Below are 18356 nucleotides of genomic sequence, written 5' to 3' on the forward strand. Positions count from 1 at the left end.
GCAGGACTGTGTGGGCCAGCTGGGCCCCGCTGTGTCCCCAGGCCCAAGGCGCCCTCCCTGCATTCACATGCACAATCTAGGCGACGGGGCAACGGCGGGACATCACGGGCCAAGAGGGAGGCCACCCATGCCATCCAGGGAGCCCTGTCTCCTGGCCCCAAGCCCAGCCCAGAGCAGGTGGGCTCGGGGCCCAGAGGAGAGCAGCGCTCGTGCTGAGAGACGGGCTGTGACAGAAGGCGGGACGCACGGGCTGGGTGCGGCTCAGCAAGTCCCCCACATCCTCTTGCACCCTAAGCAGGGCGGGCACGACGGGACAGGGACCCTGTGTGCAGCAGAGGGGTCCAAACGCGTCTCCCGGCAGGGCCGGTCTGGGGACGCCGCGGAGGCCAGAAGGCAGGTTCCTGCCACCGGCCCCAGCCCCCCTTCGCCCAGCAGGAAGTCGGGGGCGGGGGGCAGGACCGCCCCCAGCGCTGGGGTTTGGCCGACCTCGTCCTCCACGAATCCCACACCCTGGCCTGCGCAGGGGCCGTGGGGGACAAGGGAGCGTCCCCCCAGCACCAGCTCCCGCCCGTGGGGGGCTGGGCGCCCCGAGGGGACGTTCGAGGTGGCCCGGGCGGGACGGGTTGGAGCGCTCGCCCTCATGCTGGGCGTGGGGCCCGGGTCCTATTTTAAGCGGCAGCGTCGCCTGCTTTCCGGGCGGGACCGTCCTGAGGACGGCGGCGTGGGGGTCTGCAGGAAACCGCGGGGCCGGGCGCCCTGTCCCGTCTGCAGCACAAACCGCCCCCGTTCCAGGCCTGGCGGGTCTCCGGGGTCACGTGACCAAACCACCGTCTGCCCAACTCGCGGCGCGTGGTTAAGGACTCAAGAGCGCATTCCCGTTTTCCTTACGCAGCCGCCTGTTCCCAGGGAGCTCGGACCAGCGAGGGGCCGTGAGCGGGCGCCGGAGCCCCTCCCTCTGCCGCCAGACCCTCCGCCAGCCAGGTGAGCAGTACCCCTGCCCCCTGCCCGCTTTCTGCCCGCTGGCATAAGGCCCATGCGAGCAGCTGGGAGAGGGGAGCCGTGCTGTCTCTGGAGACCACAGTCTGTGAACCCCCACACTGGTTCCACCGAAAGGTGAAATGCCGTTTATTTCTCGCGCCTGGGGCTGGAGTGACCGGGCAGACCGCTAGCCCTTCTCACAGCTCAGACGAGCAGAGCCTGTGGCTTCATGTCCGGAGTTGGAGGCAGAGAAGCTGTCAGGATTCGCTGGTGTCGACTGGGCCCTGGCGGCCCCCCTGAGGGCTGAGCACCACCGATCCGATCCCCCCGCCCCCCCCCCCCCCCGCCGCCACTCTGATGAGGGCAGGGGACGCTCCCGAGAGCAGAGGGAGCTGCCCAATGCCCGTGTCAGGCTCCCCTTGCCACAAAGATGCTCGGCGGAGACCAGCACCCCACACCAGGGCCTGTCCATCGGCCCGCTCGCAGACGCCAGGCCTTTAGTGTCTCTGGGGACCGGGGGGCGGGGGCAGCTCACCAGCCGTGTGGACCTTGAAGGCCCGGGGAGCGGGGGTGGGGTGGGGAGGGCTCGGCTCAGGGAGGGGACAGGCGGGGGGTTGGGGGGGCAGCGCAGGACGCGGAGAGGGCCCTTTGCCTCGCGGGAGGCCGCGTTCCTTTCCTCCTGGCACACAGGCTCGCTGGTGCAGAGGGGGCAGCGGTGGCCACCAAAGCCCCGGTGCCGCCCCGCGTCAGAAGGCGCCCCTGCTCCTGAGGAGCCCGGCCCCGCTTTCCGACAGCGCCAGATCTGCAGCCAGTCCCCCTTCCTCCAAGCCGCCCACTCGACCCGACCCCCGTCCTGCAGCAGGCCCCCGCCTGCCCCTCGCTGCGCCCTCACGGCTCCAGACAGAGCACCGCCGAGATGGGGTGCTGCACCCGTGCAGGCCTCTGGGACTCGGCTTTGGAAGGAAACACTGAGGCCGGCATGATGCTTCAAGGTGCTGAAAACGGGACGGTGCACAGCCGCCACCCCGAGACCAGGGCCTGTGGAGCTGGGGGCAGCTGGATGCAAACAGGAGCACGGACCCCCACCCCATCTGACACACACACAGTGTCCTGAGCAGCCAAGGGGACACCAGGCAGTGTGCTTGGGCTCAGAGGAGGAGCGGGCACAGCACCCGGGGCGCCAGGCCTCGGCAGGTATGCTGGGCCTCGCCGTCCCCGTGGGGAACGAGCCGCGCCCGAGGTCAGGAGCGGGTGTGCTGAGGCCCTCCGGACGCAGCCCAAGGCTCTCAGGAGACCAGAGTCGGAGCAGACGGGGCCGCAGGGCGGCGGGCGGACGGCGCCCGCGGGAGCTGCTGGCAGAGCCGAGGACGGCGTCTCCAGGAGAACTCTGGCCTCCAAGGTCGCGGTGGGCGCGACACAGTCACCATCGCACAGCTCGCTGGCTACACACCTACCAAGACGACAACCAGGCCGGGTGCCGGAAGACGCCGGGTGGAGGCAAAGCCTCCCCCTCGCAAGTCCAGGTCCGGGGTGGAAAGGCACCAGTGAAAAGGAGGCTGGACGCTGGTGCCGGGGGGGGACCCCCCAAGCCCCACTCGGACCTGAACCACAGGGTCAGGCTCGCGCCCCCCACCTTCTAACTCTGGAGGCCACCCTGGTGCGCTGGGGTGGGGCCGGGGGGCGAGGCAGGACCCCAGCAGCCCTTCTGTGTGGCTGAGGGAAGGGCCCTTAGAAGCCCTCGACCTGAAAGTGGCACCAGAACAGGCCTGGGGTCCGTCTTCCCAGGAATCCCCGGGCTTCTGCAGGGGCAGCGCGAGGCTTCCGGCGGGAGGGGGTGCGTGGTCCTCAGGCTCCACGTGAGGTCCGACCCTCGCCCTGAGCAGGGGCAACACCGCTCCGAGGTGCCCCAAGAAAGGAGCCCCCATGCCCAGGTGGAAACGTACAAACACTCAAGGCAGCGCTATTCCTAGAGCTGCAAGCCAGCAGTGCTGCAACGTCACCCATCGCGAGCGGACAGACCAGCTGGGGCCCGTCCACACCGCGAACCCTGCTCGGCAGCAACAGGACAGCCCTCTGCCTGGGCTGCATCACCAGGGGCGCCAGGCGCGGGCACCGGGGGGCTGGGTGTCCACCGCAGATCGCGACCCCCCCACGACCCTCGTGTCGCGACTCGCACCGGTGCGACCTCAGGAGGATCTGCCACGGCCAGCGTGGAGCCGGCGCATCGGGGCTGCCACACAGGCAGCTTCATGAGCAAATATCTGCATGATGTGTCGCCTTCCCGAGTAAACCCAGAACCGGCGGTGGAGAGAGAGCCAGTGGGCCCGGCAGGCCAGGTGGCTCGGAGCCCCCCTGACCCACGGCTCTGCAGCTGGCAGGCCCCCCAAGACCAGGGACTCCGGGCGCCACGATCCGCCTGCTGGGACACATGGTCCCTGGGCCTGACTCTGAAAAAGCAAAGGAGACTGCGGCGGCCTGGGACCCCTCGGCATGCTGAGGGCAGCAGGAGCCGGCGTGCCCAGCGCCCACCCCGGCAAGCCTCTCCGGAGGGCTTCCTCTCCTGGGAGGGTCCCAAGCCCGGGAGGCGGCTGTGCCAGCACAAAGGGGTGCACAGGGAGGCCGGGCCCCAAGTTCTGGTGACCCCTCACCAGAGGCTGTGTCCATGCCAGAACCACCTGACTGCAGACCCCCGTCGGGGCTCCACCAGCCAGCCTGGGGGCGGGGGTGGCCACAAAGACGCCGGGGAGAGCCGGAGCTCCTCGGGCCCAAGGCAGGCCCTGGCCTAGAGAGCAGCAGACCTGGGGACACAGCAAGCAGCAGGCCCGCCCCTCCGTCCAGCACCTGGGCCCGCTACCAGCCGACGGGATGCCTCAAACCCCCCACCCCGGCAAGGACCGCAGTGGGCGCCCGGGAGGCCTGAAACCCCGAACCCCTGGCCGCTTGTGGAGACGGACGCCGGGACGGCCGGGGCCGTTTCCTGACCTCTGCTCAGTGTTCAGAAGCCCTCCTCCCCGGTTTGCCGTAATTAGAAAGGCAGGCCCCCGGCTCCCTCCCGGGGTGCTCAGCCGTCTTCATTAGGTTGACACTCGGCATCCTGGGACTCACGCAGGGCCTAAGCACCAGCGCACGGGACATGTCACAGCTCCTCCCTGTGTCTCAGACCGCGGAGCTCGGGGGTGGGGGGGTGGGGGCACGGGTCCAGAGCAGCCTGCGGGCCTGAGGCAAGAGCAGGGGGCAGGGTCGGGACGCGGGCAGGGCTCTTCACGCGCCAAGGACTGCTCACACGTGCATCAGTGTTGCACACGCGTGTGCCGTGAGGCGGCGAGAAGAGCACGGCCAAGCCGTGTACGCAGAGACCCCCCGCCAGGCAGCCAGAGAACGCAGCTCCAGATGCAGGGTCAAGGGTCCACAGGCAGCCGGTCCGCCGTCACAGGCCGGGAAGACCACTCACGTGTGCCGAGTCCATGCTCCCGACCTGGGGTCACCCTGCGTGACCCTGCGGCCGGGCTCGGGGCAAGGAGAGCCTCACACGCGCAGCCCGGGCCTGCCCACCTTGGAAGGTCCGTGACACGGTCGCCACTGTCTGAGTCAGCAGCGAGGGGCCCCCCAGCCCCATCTGCTGGTTTAAGTTTGAGGGGAAGGGACACTGCTATCCCGCAGCCGGGGCGGGTGGGCAGGGGGGTTGGGCATTTACAGCGAAACCACATTGTTCCTGGGACAGAGGCGGGCGAGCCAGGCGGCTCCTGTGGGGACTGTTACCTAAAGCCCCTCCCTCGCAGACTCCAGCTCTGTGCAGCCCCCCACCCCGCCATCTAGGCCAGGACCCGTCAGAATTTCTCTGGGCCCAAGGGTGGTGACGCATGCAAGCCCAACCCCCTGGCAGTCCCCCGCCGAGGGCAGAGGCCCTGGATGAGACGAGCCCGTCACACAGATGGACTCGAAACCGAGAACCCGCATCTGCTGGGAACATCCCACTGGCTGGCCTGCCGGTGCGGGCGGGCGCGTGCCTAGACAACGCCTCATCAGCGGTGAAGGGAGGGGGTGCTGGGGGGGGGTGTCCCTGCACCCCACCCTGCTCCAGACCACCCGACTTGCACCTGCCCAGGATCCACCACCGGGGAAGCAGACGGTCCACACCCACCGCCCCTCGGGAATCGGGATCGGGCCCAGAGCGTCCCTGACTCAGGGCGGCCCGGCCCCCGACGCACGGCCTCCGCTGCTTCTGTTCCAGGTCGGCGGCGAGATGTCTGCCCACAACATGTCCTGGATCCGGTACCCCAGCCGCGTCTCCACGGACGTCGAGGCTGTCATAGCCGCGCAGGGCGTTGTGTCCAGATGCACGCTCGTCTACGCGGTTCTGTTCGTCCCCGTGAGCCTGGCGGCCGGGCTCTTCAACCTCGCCACCTTCCTCCGCGGCCGTGCCAGGCTGGGGGGCCTGGACGTCTGCCTGCTGGACCTCACCGCCACCGGCCTGCTGGCAACGCTGCTCTCGCTGGCGGCCATCGGCCGGCCGGACTACCTGGCCACGACCAACCTGGGCTGTGCCGTCCTCTCCCTTCTGTCCAACGCCTGCTACTTCAACGCCCAGTACGTGCAGCTGGTGCTGCTCTTTGCGTTCCTGCTGCGGCGACCCCCGCCCTGCCTGCGCGCGGCCGCCCAGGGGCCCCGGGGGCCTGCCGCCAGCCTGGCTGCCGCTGGGGGCTGTGCTGTCTGCAGCTCCCTGGGGGCCGTGGCCCTGCTGGGCACCTCTGGGGAGCTTGACCACACCACGCTGTGTCAGGCGGACCCCCTGACCGCCTGGCCTGAGTACGAGATGGTGAAAGTCAGCCTGGGCTTCGGGCTGGCCCTGGTCCTGCAGCTGGCGTTCCTCGTCCTGCTCGGTGTCCAGCGGGCCAGGCGGGCCGCTCCGGCCCAAAGGGACGCGGCCTCCGCTTGCCCGGTGGTTCCGGCCATCGTCCTGACCACGTTCGCCTGCCGCCTCTTCTACAACGTGGCACTCGTCCGGCGGGCCAGGCTGAAGCTGCAAAGGGACATCGGCTCCCCCGGGGACGAGCTGCTCATGAACCTGGCGGAGCTGGCCCTGTTTGGAGAGAGCTGCGTGGGCTCCCTGGCCACGCTCTTCCTCCACAAGCCGTGCAGGCTGGCCCTGCGCAGCGTGCCAGCGCGTCTCTGCCAAAGCCGCAGGAGAGGAGCGGCCGGCACCAGCTTCGCCCTCAACGGAGTGGGGGGCTAGCTTGGAGCCCCGCCTGCCGGACGCAAGCCTGCGGCCAGAGGGGGCTCCCCGCAGTGCTGCAGAGCCTCGGCGGCCTGGGGAGTGCCCAGGGCAGGACAGGCCGTCCGGGGGGCACTTCCCAGAGCCCAGCTGTCTGGCTTCCCCCCCAGTTTGCGCCACGCTCGACACCTCAGCCCAAACCGACACCCCCAGCCGGAGGGATGTGCCCAGCATGGGGAGCGAGCGCTGGCCGAGCCCGGACAGGGGCGGAAGGTCCTGAGGTGTCTGCTTGCCGGCACCCCCCTCCCCCCATCAAAGGGCAGGGAGCAATCTTGAAAATAAAGACATTATTTAAGGAACTTTAGGACCTATTTTTTAATTTTTATTCTTTTAGGGCCGCACCCGCGGCATTGGGCCATTCCCAGGTTAGGGGTCAAACTGGAGCTGCAGCTGCCGGCCTCCACCACGGCCACGGCCACGCGGGATCTGGGCTGCGTCTGCCACCTACTCCACAGCTCCTGGCAAGGCCGGACCCTTGACCCACAGAGCGGGGCCAGGGATCAAACCCGCGTCCTCAAGGATGCTAGTCGGGCTGGTTCCGGCTGTGCCACAATGGGACCTCCCTTTGTGGCCTAAACGGGCATGGCTGGTGACCTTCAGCAGCACCGGAAAGTGGGGGACACACAGGTCCTACCGAGAACAAAGGTTTCTTTGGTCCTTTAACCCCATCGCCACTAGAGCTCTGTGACACCACCGCTGACCCGTGGCGTGAGCCCCGCACCGAGCTCCCTGGGGTCTGGTGGGCAGCTGGTGCCTCCTGCAGGGGCTCTGGGCACACTTGCGGAAGGCTCTGCTCAAACGTCGTTTGTATTTTTTTGTCTTTTTGCCTTTTTCTAGGACCACTTTCCGCGGCATATGGAGGTTCCCAGGCTAGGGGTCGAATCGGAGCTACAGCTGCCGGCCTGCACCACAGCCACAGCAACGTGGGATCCGAGCCGCGTCTGCGACCTACACCACAGCTCAGGGCAGCACCGGATCCTTAACCCATGGAGTGAGGCCAGGGATCGAACCTGCAACTTCACGGTTCCTAGTCGGATTCGTTAACCCCGGAGCCATGACGGGAACTCCTCAAACGTCATTTTCAGAGCTGACATTACTTGCAGAAAAGCTAGTGACAGATGCAACATAAGACACAAGGCGAGGTGAGGGACGAACCTGGTCGGAAGCGCCCATCCATCGCTCCTGCTGCATGGACAGCACGGTTTCCAGGGCTGAGCAGAGAGCGCAGACCTGCCAAAAAGCTCTCTGGCTTTATGAAAGCTCCGCCTTCGAGAACGTCAATTTTCTTTTTAAGACCTTACCTTTTTTTTTTTTTTTACATGTATTGACTTTTAGCTTCCTAACAAAATTAAGAATTTGAGAGCGTCTCCATTTATCACCTGCCCCCAAACATGCCCAGCCTCTCCCCGCAAGGGTGGTCAGGACGGGGAGCTCAGGCTGACACCCAAGGCACTGGCCGCGAGAGGGCTCACCCTGGGGCCCCCAGCACGTGGTTCACACAGACGGAGGACGCACTGTGCGACAGCAGCACGCGGGACGGCAGCACTGTCCGCTCCTGCCGCCCTGGCCACCTCGCATCCTTTCCCGGCTGCAGTTCCGTCTTCTCCCAAAGGTCGTGTAGCTGGAATCGCAGCAGCCTCTTCAGACTGGCCGGGCTCCCCAGGGGGTTAAGCCCTGCGCTCTCAGGGCCTAACACTCACTCTTCTCGGCGCTGGGTGGGCCCCGCGGTCTGGACGCCTCCATCACACAGAGGGGCCGGCCTGGGTGATGCGCGTGCAAACGCCACGTAGCCATCACCTCCACACTCCTGCCCCATTCACACCCCTTCACAGAGCTGTCCTTGTGCTCCTGCGGCACGTGGGGGTGACGGGACCGCGACAGGCAGCTGGGGCTCAGGAGGAGCCATCGGGCAGGGTCACGGCATCGGGGCCGCCGTGGGAAGCCCGCTCCTTTGAGTGACAGTCGCGGCGGGAGCCATAGGCCCTGGACCCTCATTCTCCTCGACGAAAGCTCTTGCCCACCGCCATCCCTTCGTAAGGACACGGCAGTCGCCCTGGCGGGTAGGTTAAGACGCATCGTCGGCGGGGCTCCTGGGAGCGCTCTGCTCAAGCTAGGCGAGTCGGGGTGGAGAGTGGCCATGACACCCAGGACCCTGTGGGGTCTCCACGCACTGTCACCAGGCACCACACAGGGCCCGCCGGGGTCCACGCCCTTTGGGCAGCTTCAACCAGACCCCACAGCTGCTACCCAGACCTGGGGGGCTTCCCACGCGCCCCCGCCCTGGGGCTGTCCCCAGCCTCCCAGAAGCCCGTCCCCGTCCCCTAAAGCAGCAGGGTGGGCCGCCTGCCTCAGGAGGGGGCACAGAGGCTCCTCTCAGGCCGACGCACCAGCCCCTCCCAGGCTCCATCCAGTCTTCATGGTTGGGGCAGGAGTGCGGGCTCCCTTATGCTCACCGCGCACACGTGAGCCAAGTGCGACGGCCTGAATGATCTCCCAGCGCAGGTGCCAACGGCGGCGAGTGAGTCTCAGAACCAAAGGAAGCGGTGGGACGGCCACGTGCGCGCAGGGCCCTCTGGGGAGACAGACAAGCCTAGCCAGAGGATTTGCTGGTTTCTAGTATTTCGGCTACAGGAACAATTTCAGAACCCAGCCCCCAGGAATGTGAACTGATGGCTCCCAAATTTTCTTTTTAGCTGCAGCAGGCTTTCTTCAAACAGAGCCTGGGCAGTTCCTGTCGTGGCGCAGTGGAAATGAATCTCACTCGGAACCACGGGGGTGCGGGTTCGATCCCTGGCCTCGCTCAGTGGGTAAAGGATCCAGTGTTGCTGTGGCTATGGTGTAGACTGGCGGCTGTAGCTCCGATTTGACCCTTGGCCTGGGAAGCTTCACATGCCACAGGGGCCGCCCTAAAATGACAAAACAACAACAACAACAACAACAACAACAAAACACAAACATAAAGGCGGGTGGGGGCACCGAGGGCGCTGGGGCGGTAGGCCCCAGACCCCAATCCCCGGCACACGGGGCTCTGGTCCACTCGCCTCACATCCCACGACACCCTGGGGACACAGAGCCCACAGGAGACTCAGAGCCGACAGACAGCAGCAGACACACGGGGGTGCCAAGCAGCCAGGTTCCTGGCGGCCGGAAGGAGGGCGCTTCACCCAGGAAGCCAGACCCTGACTTAAGGAGAATGAGTCAGACCCGAGGGGCAGGCGGGGCGGGGTGGAAAAGCCACTTCCTGGCTCAGGACACCAAATGCAGGCCTGGGACAAGGCCTCACCCTGGCATTCTAGAGCATTCCGGCTCCCCCACCCTGCTCAAGGGAGGCTCCTGCCAACAGCAGCCCAGCCCCGGGGCCACTGCCTCCCGGGGCAAACCCGCCAGGCCGCACCTGCTAGGCCAGGGCCTGCAGGCGCACATGGGACTCGAGACCCCAACGGGGACGGCAGACGGCCCTCTGTCCCTTACGCTAACCGCGGTGGGAGGGCTGACGGTACTTTACCACCGAGGACCTCGCGAGGAAAGAAAAGGGCCCGTGACCTCGCGGCCCCAATTCACCTCGGACCCAGAGCCCAACGTGCAAAATCAGGGGTTCGGCCACGGGACCATCGGCGCCCAGGTCCTGTGTGTGAAAGCCAGCGGCCGTTGGGGAGCGACCTTTCGGTCCTGCTGGGCCACGGGGCCCTCCCGTCCCCTCCCTTCCTCCGTGAGAAAGGAGCCGGAATTCCCAGAGGCGAGGACGCTGGTCTGCCGTCTTCTGGGTCGGCTGGCTTTCCCAGGGAGGCCGCCATTCCTCGCCCTGGCATCTCGTCTCCGAAGGCATCGGCCTGTCCAGCGGCGAGCAGAGCGAGCTCGGGCTGGTGTCGACACCAGCGGAGACACGGGGGTGCCGCGCTCAGGGCGGGTGGCGGAGCCGAGGGCCGTGGGTTCCCGCCAGGCGGGCGTGGCTGGTTTTAAGTGACGTGACTTGGCTATTTCGGGGTCTACATTTTTGTTTTGCTTATTTATTTATTTAACTTAAGAGGAAATTGTCCTTTCTCATGACTCCTTTCTCTCAAAATGGTGTCTCCAGCATTTCTGGTGCCGGCATCATCTTGCATTTGCAGCTGGCCAAAAATAGATCTAAAATCAAATCAGCCGCCTTTGATGCTGTCGTTTTAAAAGCGAACCTATTAGAATCACAGCTGGGAAGGACCCTGAATATGAGTGTTTTTCCGAAAAACATTCCACCCAGCCTTCTGGTGCAACGCAGGTCTGCTTCCCAAACACAGTCTGAGGCCGTCCAGCCGGCGTCGCCGAGAAGGGCTTCGAGCTCGTTTGTCCTCGGCTCCCAAGAGCAGAGGCTCAGGCAGGGCCCGGTGTCCGGCCTCCCGCCCCAACGGGCCCCGCTCGCTCAGGAAGGGCTCTCGCGCGCCCGCCAGCTCCGAGCACCCGTCATCCAAGGACGACGCGGCGCAGTCTCGGGGCTTCGACACTCCGCGAAGGTGAGGCTCCGAGAGGAAAACACGGGATGGGGTCGAGCTCGGCGCTGATGACAACCACAGCGGGCGCCGACCGAGCGCCCGCGGACGCTCAGCTCCGCCAGCCTCTCGGAGCTGACGGCAGAGCCGCAGCCCCCAGTAGGTGGGGCGCTCGGACGGTGGGCACTGGGACCTGGGGGTGGCGCGAGAGCAGGCAGAGAGGAGAAGGGCGGTGGCCACGGCAGGACGGCAGGATGGGGGCTCCCGCTGCCCGCCTGCAGAGCAGGCGTGCTCAGGTGGCCTCAGGGGCAAAGGGCAGGGTAGGGCAGAGCGGGGCCGGTGCACCGGGAGCCGGAGAAGCTGCCGCCTAGGACAGTGCCATCTGAAAGACAATCAAAGACCCACTGCCCATCCCTCCAGGCTTCAGAAAAAGGTTCGCACCAGCGAGGAAGGAAACGCAGTGAAGCCGGACGCTTCCGTGAGGACAGAGCTCACCGGCGCGGCGTGCGAGAAAAGGGCCAGCAAGGAAGGGGTTAAGGCCGGGCTTCTGGGGCCGCGGGCGCCGCGGGGCGGGCGGCCGCCTATAAAGCCTGCGGCCGCCAGGGGCTGCCTCCCTGAGGACGGCTGGGGCTCCGGCAGCCCTGCGGCCAGGCCTCCTGCGCCCCACAGCCTTCCTCCGAGCTCCCAACGCCCCACCGCGGGCCAGTCTCAGCCGCGAGCACATCCCGGGGCTGGCGGAGCTGCCCTCTGCGGGACACAGTGCAGGTACGTGTGGCCTGGGCTCCGGCGCGGCGGGCAGCGGTGCCTCGGCAGGTGGCGGTGCCGGGATGGAGCTGGCGGGGTGTGGCAGCCGCCGGCGGCGGGGCAGATGGGGGCTCCTGAGGCCGGCCTTCGGTCGGGGAGGCTTGGCAGGAAGGCTCTCTTTATCACACAGGCTGAAAACACTGTTCCCCAGGTGTGTCCAAGCAGGGCTCCCTCCCACTGGGAGGAAAAGGGCCAGGGCGCTGACCGCTGCCACCTGGCTCCTCCGAGGCGGGCTGCCAACGCCAGGCTGCCTCGGTACATTCCAGACACACACCTGACTGAGCTGACAGAAACATGGTTCGTTTTTCTAGATCTGGCCAAGCAGTGAACGTCCGAAAATGACGCCTGAGTGTTGAGTGCTCACCTTTATTTTTATAAATTCATGGCCCATTTCACGAGGAAAATGTGCCAGCCGTCAGTTCCACACTAGGCGTCCTTAGCTTTTTTCAGAGCACCAGCAAATAGCAGCACTGTCAAGGCGCGCAAGACCCATTTTCACGGGACAGAAGGGGGCCCGCGGGCTCTGCTCGCCTCCAAGAAGCCCGCTGATGGCGCAATCCCCACTTAGAGCGCACGCAAGCCCTCTGCGCAGTTTTCACAGACGAGCTTAGAGGCAGGGGCTTTGAACAGCACAGACGGAATCTTGAGAACGACGGCGTTTACGTGGTTCAAGTTGGGATAATCTAGCAAAGACGAATCAGGAACACAAAACTGGATTCCCGTCGCGGCTCAGTGGTTAACGAGTCCGACTAGGAACCATGAGGTTGCGGGTTCGATCCCTGGCCTCGCTCCGTGGGATGAGGATCTGGCGTTGCCGTGGGCTGTGGTGTAGGCCGCAGACGTGGCTCAGATCCCGCGTGGCTGTGGCTGTGGTGCAGGCCGGCGGCTGTAGCTCCCCTGGGACCCCTAGCCTGGGAACCTCCATAGGCCGCGCGCGGGTGTGGCCCTAGAAAGGACAAAAAGACAAAACAAACCCCCACAAAGCGGGTAAAGTCCAGCTCGCCAGCGCAGGGAAGTGGAAGTGCTGGAGCCTGTGACAGGCCTGACACCAAGGCCCTGGTCACCGTCCGCCCTTCCTCCGACGCAGCAACCTGACCTGGGGTTAGGTGTCGCTTAGGCGTCTGGTCGGCTCTGGCAACTCTGCGAACGGTGATGCCTACGGATCTCGCAGGTGACGCGGACACGCCAAGGCAGGTCACTGGCGCCCCGGGCCTCGGCCCTGCGACTGGGCTGTCCCTCCGCGGGGTCGCAGCACCACCTCCCCCGCCGGGACAGCCCAAGTAAGGGAGACCCTGGGGCGGCCGAGCGGGGGTGGGGGTTGTGTCGTCTGAGGGGACCTCCCGGCCACAGCGGTTCCGGGCTCCGGTTCTGGGCTCCGAGGAGCCATGAAGAAACACATCGGGTTTTACAACATTTTGTCAAAACACTGAAGCACTTAACTATCGCCTCCCAAAACAACTGCCATTTTTATTCCTTATGTCCTTCACCCCACACGACAAAAAAAGGTTTCGTTTCAGGCACCCAAACTTAGGCTGATCTCTGGGCTCTATTTTCCTGCAAGAGCAAAGGGCCCTGCTCCCGAGTCCGCAAGGCGCCCAGGACGCCAGGTTCCCCTTCCCGCCTCAGCGCTCTTCCCAACCGCTGCTGCACGACCTCCCCTCGCCTGACGAAAGCCAGCAGTGTCCCCGGGACACCCGCGCTCCCCGAGCCCGCGGCCGGCAGGTCTCGCTCCGGGGCCTCGCCACCGGCAGCGTCACTTCGACTCGGTGGCCTGGGGCCCCGGGAGGGCGCGGGCGTCCCCTACACTCGCCTCTCCTGCCTCCCTCGGCGCGGCGGCCTCCGCAGAGCCTTCGCGCCCCCACAGCCTGAACCCTCTGCTCCTGCTTCCCCAGGTGCCCCCGGGCGTGGAGGCCCACCTCCCGGTGCCCGGCTCACGTCGGAGGGCCCCCGCCTTCGCGTCCCGAGATGGAGTCCCTGCCAGAGTCGGGCCTCTGTGAGCCTCGCAGCTGGTCCTGAGAGCCGGGCCCCGGCCTCGGCATGGAGACGCAGCCGGGCGCCTTCAATGGCACGCCCGCCGCCGCCGCCACCGCCGCCGCCGGCCTGGGCCTCGACCTGCCCGGCGCGCTGGCCAACCGCTCGGCCGCGCTCTCGGAGCACCAGCAGTACGTCATCGGCCTCTTCCTGTCCTGTGTCTACACGGCCGTGCTCTTCCCCATCGGCTTCGTGGGCAACCTCCTGATCCTGGTGGTGAACATCCGCTTCCGCGAGAGGATGACGGTGCCCGACCTGTACTTCATCAACCTGGCGGCGGCCGACCTGGTGCTGGTGGCGGACTCGCTCATCGAGGTGTTCAACCTGGACGAGCAGTACTACGACATGGCCGCGCTCTGCACCTTCATGGCGCTCTTCCTGCAGGTCAACATGTACAGCAGCGTCTTCTTCCTCACCTGGATGAGCTTCGACCGCTACCTGGCGCTGGCCCAGGCGCTGCGCTGCGGCCCGCTGCGCACCAAGCCCCGCGCCCGGCTGAGCTGCGGCCTCATCTGGATGGCCTCCGTGTCCGCCACGCTGGTGCCCTTCACCGCCGTGCACCTGCGGCACGGCGAGGAGGCCTGCTTCTGCTTCGCCGACGTCCGGGAGGTGCAGTGGCTGGAGGTCACGCTGGGCTTCGTGGTCCCCTTCGCCGTCATCGGCCTCTGCTACTCGCTCATCGTGCGCGTGCTCGTGACGGCGCACAAGCACCGCGGCCTGCGCCCGCGCAGGCACAAGGCGCTGCGCATGATCCTGGCCGTGGTCCTGGTCTTCTTCGTCTGCTGGCTGCCCGAGAACGTCTTCCTCAGCGTGCACCTGCTGCAGCGCGCGCCGCCCGGGGCCGGCCCCTGCCAGCAGTCCCTCCGCCACGCCCACCCCCTGGCCGGCCACGTGGTCAACCTGGCGGCCTTCTCCAACAGCTGCCTGAACCCGCTGGTCTACAGCTTCCTCGGGGAGACCTTCCGCGACAAGCTGCGGCTGTACCTGCAGCAGACGGCCAGCGTGTCGGCCCTGAGCCGCTTCGGCCACGCGGCCCTGAAGGCGGTCGTCCCCGACAGCACCGAAGCCTCCGACGGGAAGGTGGGCAGCGCCGTGTAGGGAGGCCGGGACGCCCCGGGCGCCAGCCGACCGGGCGCTGTGCCGCTCGCACACGCACGCGGCGCGGTCCCTGCACCGGGGACCCGGGTCCCATCCGGATCTGGCAGGAGACGCTGGCCGGGCGAGGCAAAGAGGAGGGGGCGGCGCTGGGACGGCGCATCTGAGCTTCAAGGCCGACGTGCCAGCGATCTGCCAGTCTAGGGGACGTGAGCCTGCAGACAGCCGGCCCAGCCGCGGGACCGGGCACTGGGGTCTGGGCTCCGGGTCTGTGCGCGCGGCAGACGTGCCTCGGGCTGAGGAGGACTCGGACCGCCTCCCCCCTAACCCCGCGGGTGGGACACCTGGGCTTCCGGGCTCTGCACCTACTTAAGGGGGAGGCCTGGAGAAAACACCGGGGCGCGGGCGTGAGGGGTCTGCCTACGGCGCAGACCCGTGGGGGGAGCCACGACAGTGCCACAGGCTGTTCTCCTCACGACTCAGAAAGCTGACACGTCTGGAATGTTCACCCTTTGTCAATAAACACAGCCCTGTGCGGACTCGTGTGAGGGCTCTGAGTCACTCCCTAACGGGGGCGCTGGGGGTGGGCCACCCGGAGCCCCATCAGAACAGCGTCTCCCCCACCCAGAGAACCCCGTCCGCGCCCTGGAGCTCCTGGCACCTCGGAGAGTGCCTGACACCCATGCCACACGTGCTCTGGGCACCGGGTAAGCGTTACTGAGAGCGCACAGCACACCTGCGCTGAGGAGGCTCGAGCTGTGCCCCCCGCCCCGTCCTGGGCACCCGTCCCCAAGAAGTGCAGCCAGGACGGGACTCAGCTGGCCTCCGCCAAGGAGACGCCAGACCACGTTTCAGTGACAGGAAGCGAGCCTTCTTAGTTTTTACAGTTCTCACGGCACACGCCCCCAGGACAGTCTGTCCCCAGCAAACCTTCACACTCCCCAGTGACCGGTCCCACAGTGACTCGTGCTCCAGAGACGCCCGCTGCCAAGTCTGAGAGCCAGCAAACCAGCAGGCCCGCAGCGGCCCCGCAGGGCACCTGCCTCAGCGACGAGGGTGAGCGCAGCCTCAGGGCCCAGCAACTTCCCCTGGTCACCAGGTCCACTGACAGGCAGCCGCTGAGACACCCCCACTGTGACACTCCCCGCCCGAAACGGCCCCCTCCCAAGCGCTGCCCGAGCGCGGGGCCCCGTCAGACCTGACGGCCACCCCCAGCACTGCGGCCGGCAAACCCCACGGGGCATCTTACGAGACGAGCGCTGTGCAGGTGTCCCCCCCACCCCCCTCCCGCCCCGGCCTCAGCAACCCGGTCACAGTGGCAGCCCCAGCACTGGGCACTCCATGCGAGCGCTTCCCTGAGGGGCCCAACACCCTCGCCTGGCTGGGAGGGAGGGGATGGGCTGGCAAGAAGCTGTGACTGCGTGAACGACCCCCCTGCCAGCCCAGCAGGTGATCAATCTGAGAGCTGGAAGCCAGGTACTGAGCCAGCCAGGCCTGAGCCCCCCGCTTCCCCACAGCACCCCCCCCCCCCCCCCCGCTGCCCTGATCTGCAGCCACACCCACGAGCAGGCTAAGCGTTCAGCCGCCACTGGAGCCAGAGGGGACAGCGCCCATCTGGCCTTCTGGGGCTCACCTGCGTCGGGGCAGACCTGTCCTCCCGGGGCCTGGCAGACATCCTGGCCAGCACTGCCAGCCAGCAGCCCTCAGGCACAGGTCACGCAGGCCTGGATGCTGCGCCTGCCTCAAGGCCCTGGAAGCCCATTTCCTGATCCGGAAAACCAGGGCTGCTCGGAGGGTCCACGGGGGTGGGGGTGGGGGGGCCACGGGGCCACCAGAAGGGCAAGTACAAGGCAGAGGCCTGACTTCAGCGAAAGGCTGGACCACTTCTCGCACCGACCCTGGAGCCCTGGTCCCGGAGGCAGAGCCGGCCTGCGCCTCTGACCAGCAGCGCCAGCGCCTCCGCCTCTGCGCACGGCCCGCCCGCCCTCCTCAAAGCGCTCGTCTGAGGGAGGCTGACTTGATCCTGTTGGCAGGAGCAGCACAAAATGGAGCCAAGGCGCTGGAGGGTCTGGCGTCTCCCGGTACGCCGCTCCTGCACAGGGACGCTCCGGAGACCCCACCGGGGCCCGAAGAGGACAGCTGCCAGCACACGGGTGGGGAGGGGGCGTCCGGGTCCCCCCGCCCCGGCCGGCAGCCGCGTGGGTGGAACAGCACAGGCTGGCTTCCGTCATTCCGGCCCCAGCCCAGCAGCCACAGTCCTGGTCCCTGAGGCCAGGGCTGTCCCAGCGGAAGCCGACGCGGTGGTGGAGGGCAGGCGGGGGCCTCGCGGAGCCTGGGTCTGCAGGGAGGATATGCCCCGGAGCGAGGGCCGGGCCGTGCGGGGGCACCGGCGCGCGGGCTTTCCCTCCCCAGCCCCTGCCCGGGCCGGGAGCGGGAGCGAGGTGTCCCGCCAGGAGGCGAGACAGCGTCAGGATGAAGGGGTCCCGTCCCAAGGACACAGGGCCCCCTCAAGGGTTCCCACTGGACAAGACGGGCAATCGAGCGTCTCGGTCACTGAAGAGCAAACAATCACAGACAAGTGAGGAGAGAGACTCCGCGCGGGCACTTGCTTAAGTTAACGCCCACAGCTTAGACAGGCAGGCACGAAAGCAGGGCACCCACGCGCAGGGAGGGAGGCATGGACGGGTGCGCGAGGAGGCGCCTTCTCGGAGCACGCGCCCACAGGCTGACGGTGCAGACCCCAACGCCGCCGGAGCGGACGAGGGGCAGACCCCCGACGGCTTTACGGGAGAGTGGCCAGAGCAGAGCTGGCCGGCCCTTACCTCGGGGCCCACGAAGACCCCCCACCCCCGAAGGGACTCCAGACAGACCCCGAGGAGGGCGCCGCGTCCCCGGGGCCGAATCCGCAGGCCCGGCATCCGTCCACGGCTCCACGGGGTCAACGACGAGGCCGGGGGGAGCGCTCTGAGTGGGGGGCGTACTCGTGGCCCAGGAGGACGGTCTGCGCAGCGGAAGTGGACCCCGCAGGCAGACTGCAGGAGCACGCCGACCGCCACCTGCCGCCGCGGGGACGCGCTCCCTCCGAGGGGAACGTCAGGTGCCCGCGCTCAGAAGAGGAAGCGCACAAGCGCTTCGGGCGTCACAGCGACTGGGACAGGGGGAGTGGAGTCACACTTGCGAGAACCGAAACCGGTGTCAAACACCGGCGTGCGCCCGTCCACGGCAGCTCCGGCCACAGCAGCCGGGGTGGGGACACCCCGCGAGTCCACGGGCGGCTGCGGGAAGGAACAGGAAGGGTCGCCCGCACGTGGGCTGTCTGGCTGGACCCTGAACACACGGTGCTCGGTGGACGAGCCCGCGGGCGAGACGCCGGAGCAGGCCACCCACAGACAGGAGGCAGGAGGCGGTGCCCGGGGCGGTACGGGGGCTGCTTCGAAAGGGCAGGGCTGGGACCCTGGGTCAGCCTTCCCACAGCCGCCCTCTCCACTCGGATACCCGCTCCGCAGAGCCACTCGGCCCGGCGGCCAACGCCACCGCCCTCTGCCCACGCTCGCTCGGCGTGAGGCCTGGGGTCCGCGCAGCTCCCCGGCTTCCGGCAGCTCATGCGCTCGTCTCCCTGCCTGCCTGGTCCCTCGACGTCCCTCTTCCGCAGCAGAAGCCTGGTCACTGCGGGGCGTCTGAGAGGCTTTTCCGCTGAAGACAGAGGACAAGCA

At 67.2% G+C, this 18356-nt stretch overlaps 3 protein-coding genes across 5 annotated transcripts in view; 2 read left to right on the top strand and 1 right to left on the bottom strand.

The window, feature by feature from the left end:
- C5H7orf50 (chromosome 5 C7orf50 homolog) overlaps window positions 1-18356 on the bottom strand; it is a 94924-nt gene that overhangs the window by 50287 nt on the left and 26281 nt on the right. The gene's annotated exons all lie outside the window — the stretch shown is intronic.
- On the top strand, window positions 875-6528 carry LOC125126971 (uncharacterized). Of its 2 annotated transcripts, none has more exons than XM_047779388.1 (2): window positions 875-981; window positions 5210-6528. In XM_047779388.1, the coding sequence occupies exon 2, from the start codon at window positions 5222-5224 to the stop codon at window positions 6209-6211; it is 990 nt and encodes a 329-aa protein (XP_047635344.1). In that variant the 5' UTR covers window positions 875-981; window positions 5210-5221; the 3' UTR covers window positions 6212-6528. The 2 variants fall into 2 exon arrangements, with proteins under 2 accessions (XP_047635344.1, XP_047635345.1); XM_047779389.1 differs by lacking the exon at window positions 875-981 and adding an exon at window positions 4163-4538.
- GPER1 (G protein-coupled estrogen receptor 1) lies at window positions 10232-15187 on the top strand. Of its 2 annotated transcripts, XM_047779392.1 has the most exons (3): window positions 10232-10737; window positions 11134-11478; window positions 13410-15187. In XM_047779392.1, the coding sequence occupies exon 3, from the start codon at window positions 13555-13557 to the stop codon at window positions 14644-14646; it is 1092 nt and encodes a 363-aa protein (XP_047635348.1). In that variant the 5' UTR covers window positions 10232-10737; window positions 11134-11478; window positions 13410-13554; the 3' UTR covers window positions 14647-15187. The 2 variants fall into 2 exon arrangements, with proteins under 2 accessions (XP_047635348.1, XP_047635347.1); XM_047779391.1 differs by having other exon boundaries at window positions 10232-11478.

Source organism: Phacochoerus africanus, chromosome 5 (assembly GCF_016906955.1).
Source record: "Phacochoerus africanus isolate WHEZ1 chromosome 5, ROS_Pafr_v1, whole genome shotgun sequence".
In the NCBI taxonomy this organism is placed as follows: Eukaryota; Metazoa; Chordata; class Mammalia; order Artiodactyla; family Suidae; genus Phacochoerus; species Phacochoerus africanus.

Bases quoted from the DNA above. Each gene is read 5' to 3' on its own strand.
- GPER1 (XM_047779391.1), top strand. From the start codon at position 13,555: ATGGAGACGCAGCCGGGCGCCTTCAATGGCACGCCCGCCGCCGCCGCC.
- LOC125126971 (XM_047779388.1), top strand. From the start codon at position 5,222: ATGTCTGCCCACAACATGTCCTGGATCCGGTACCCCAGCCGCGTCTCC.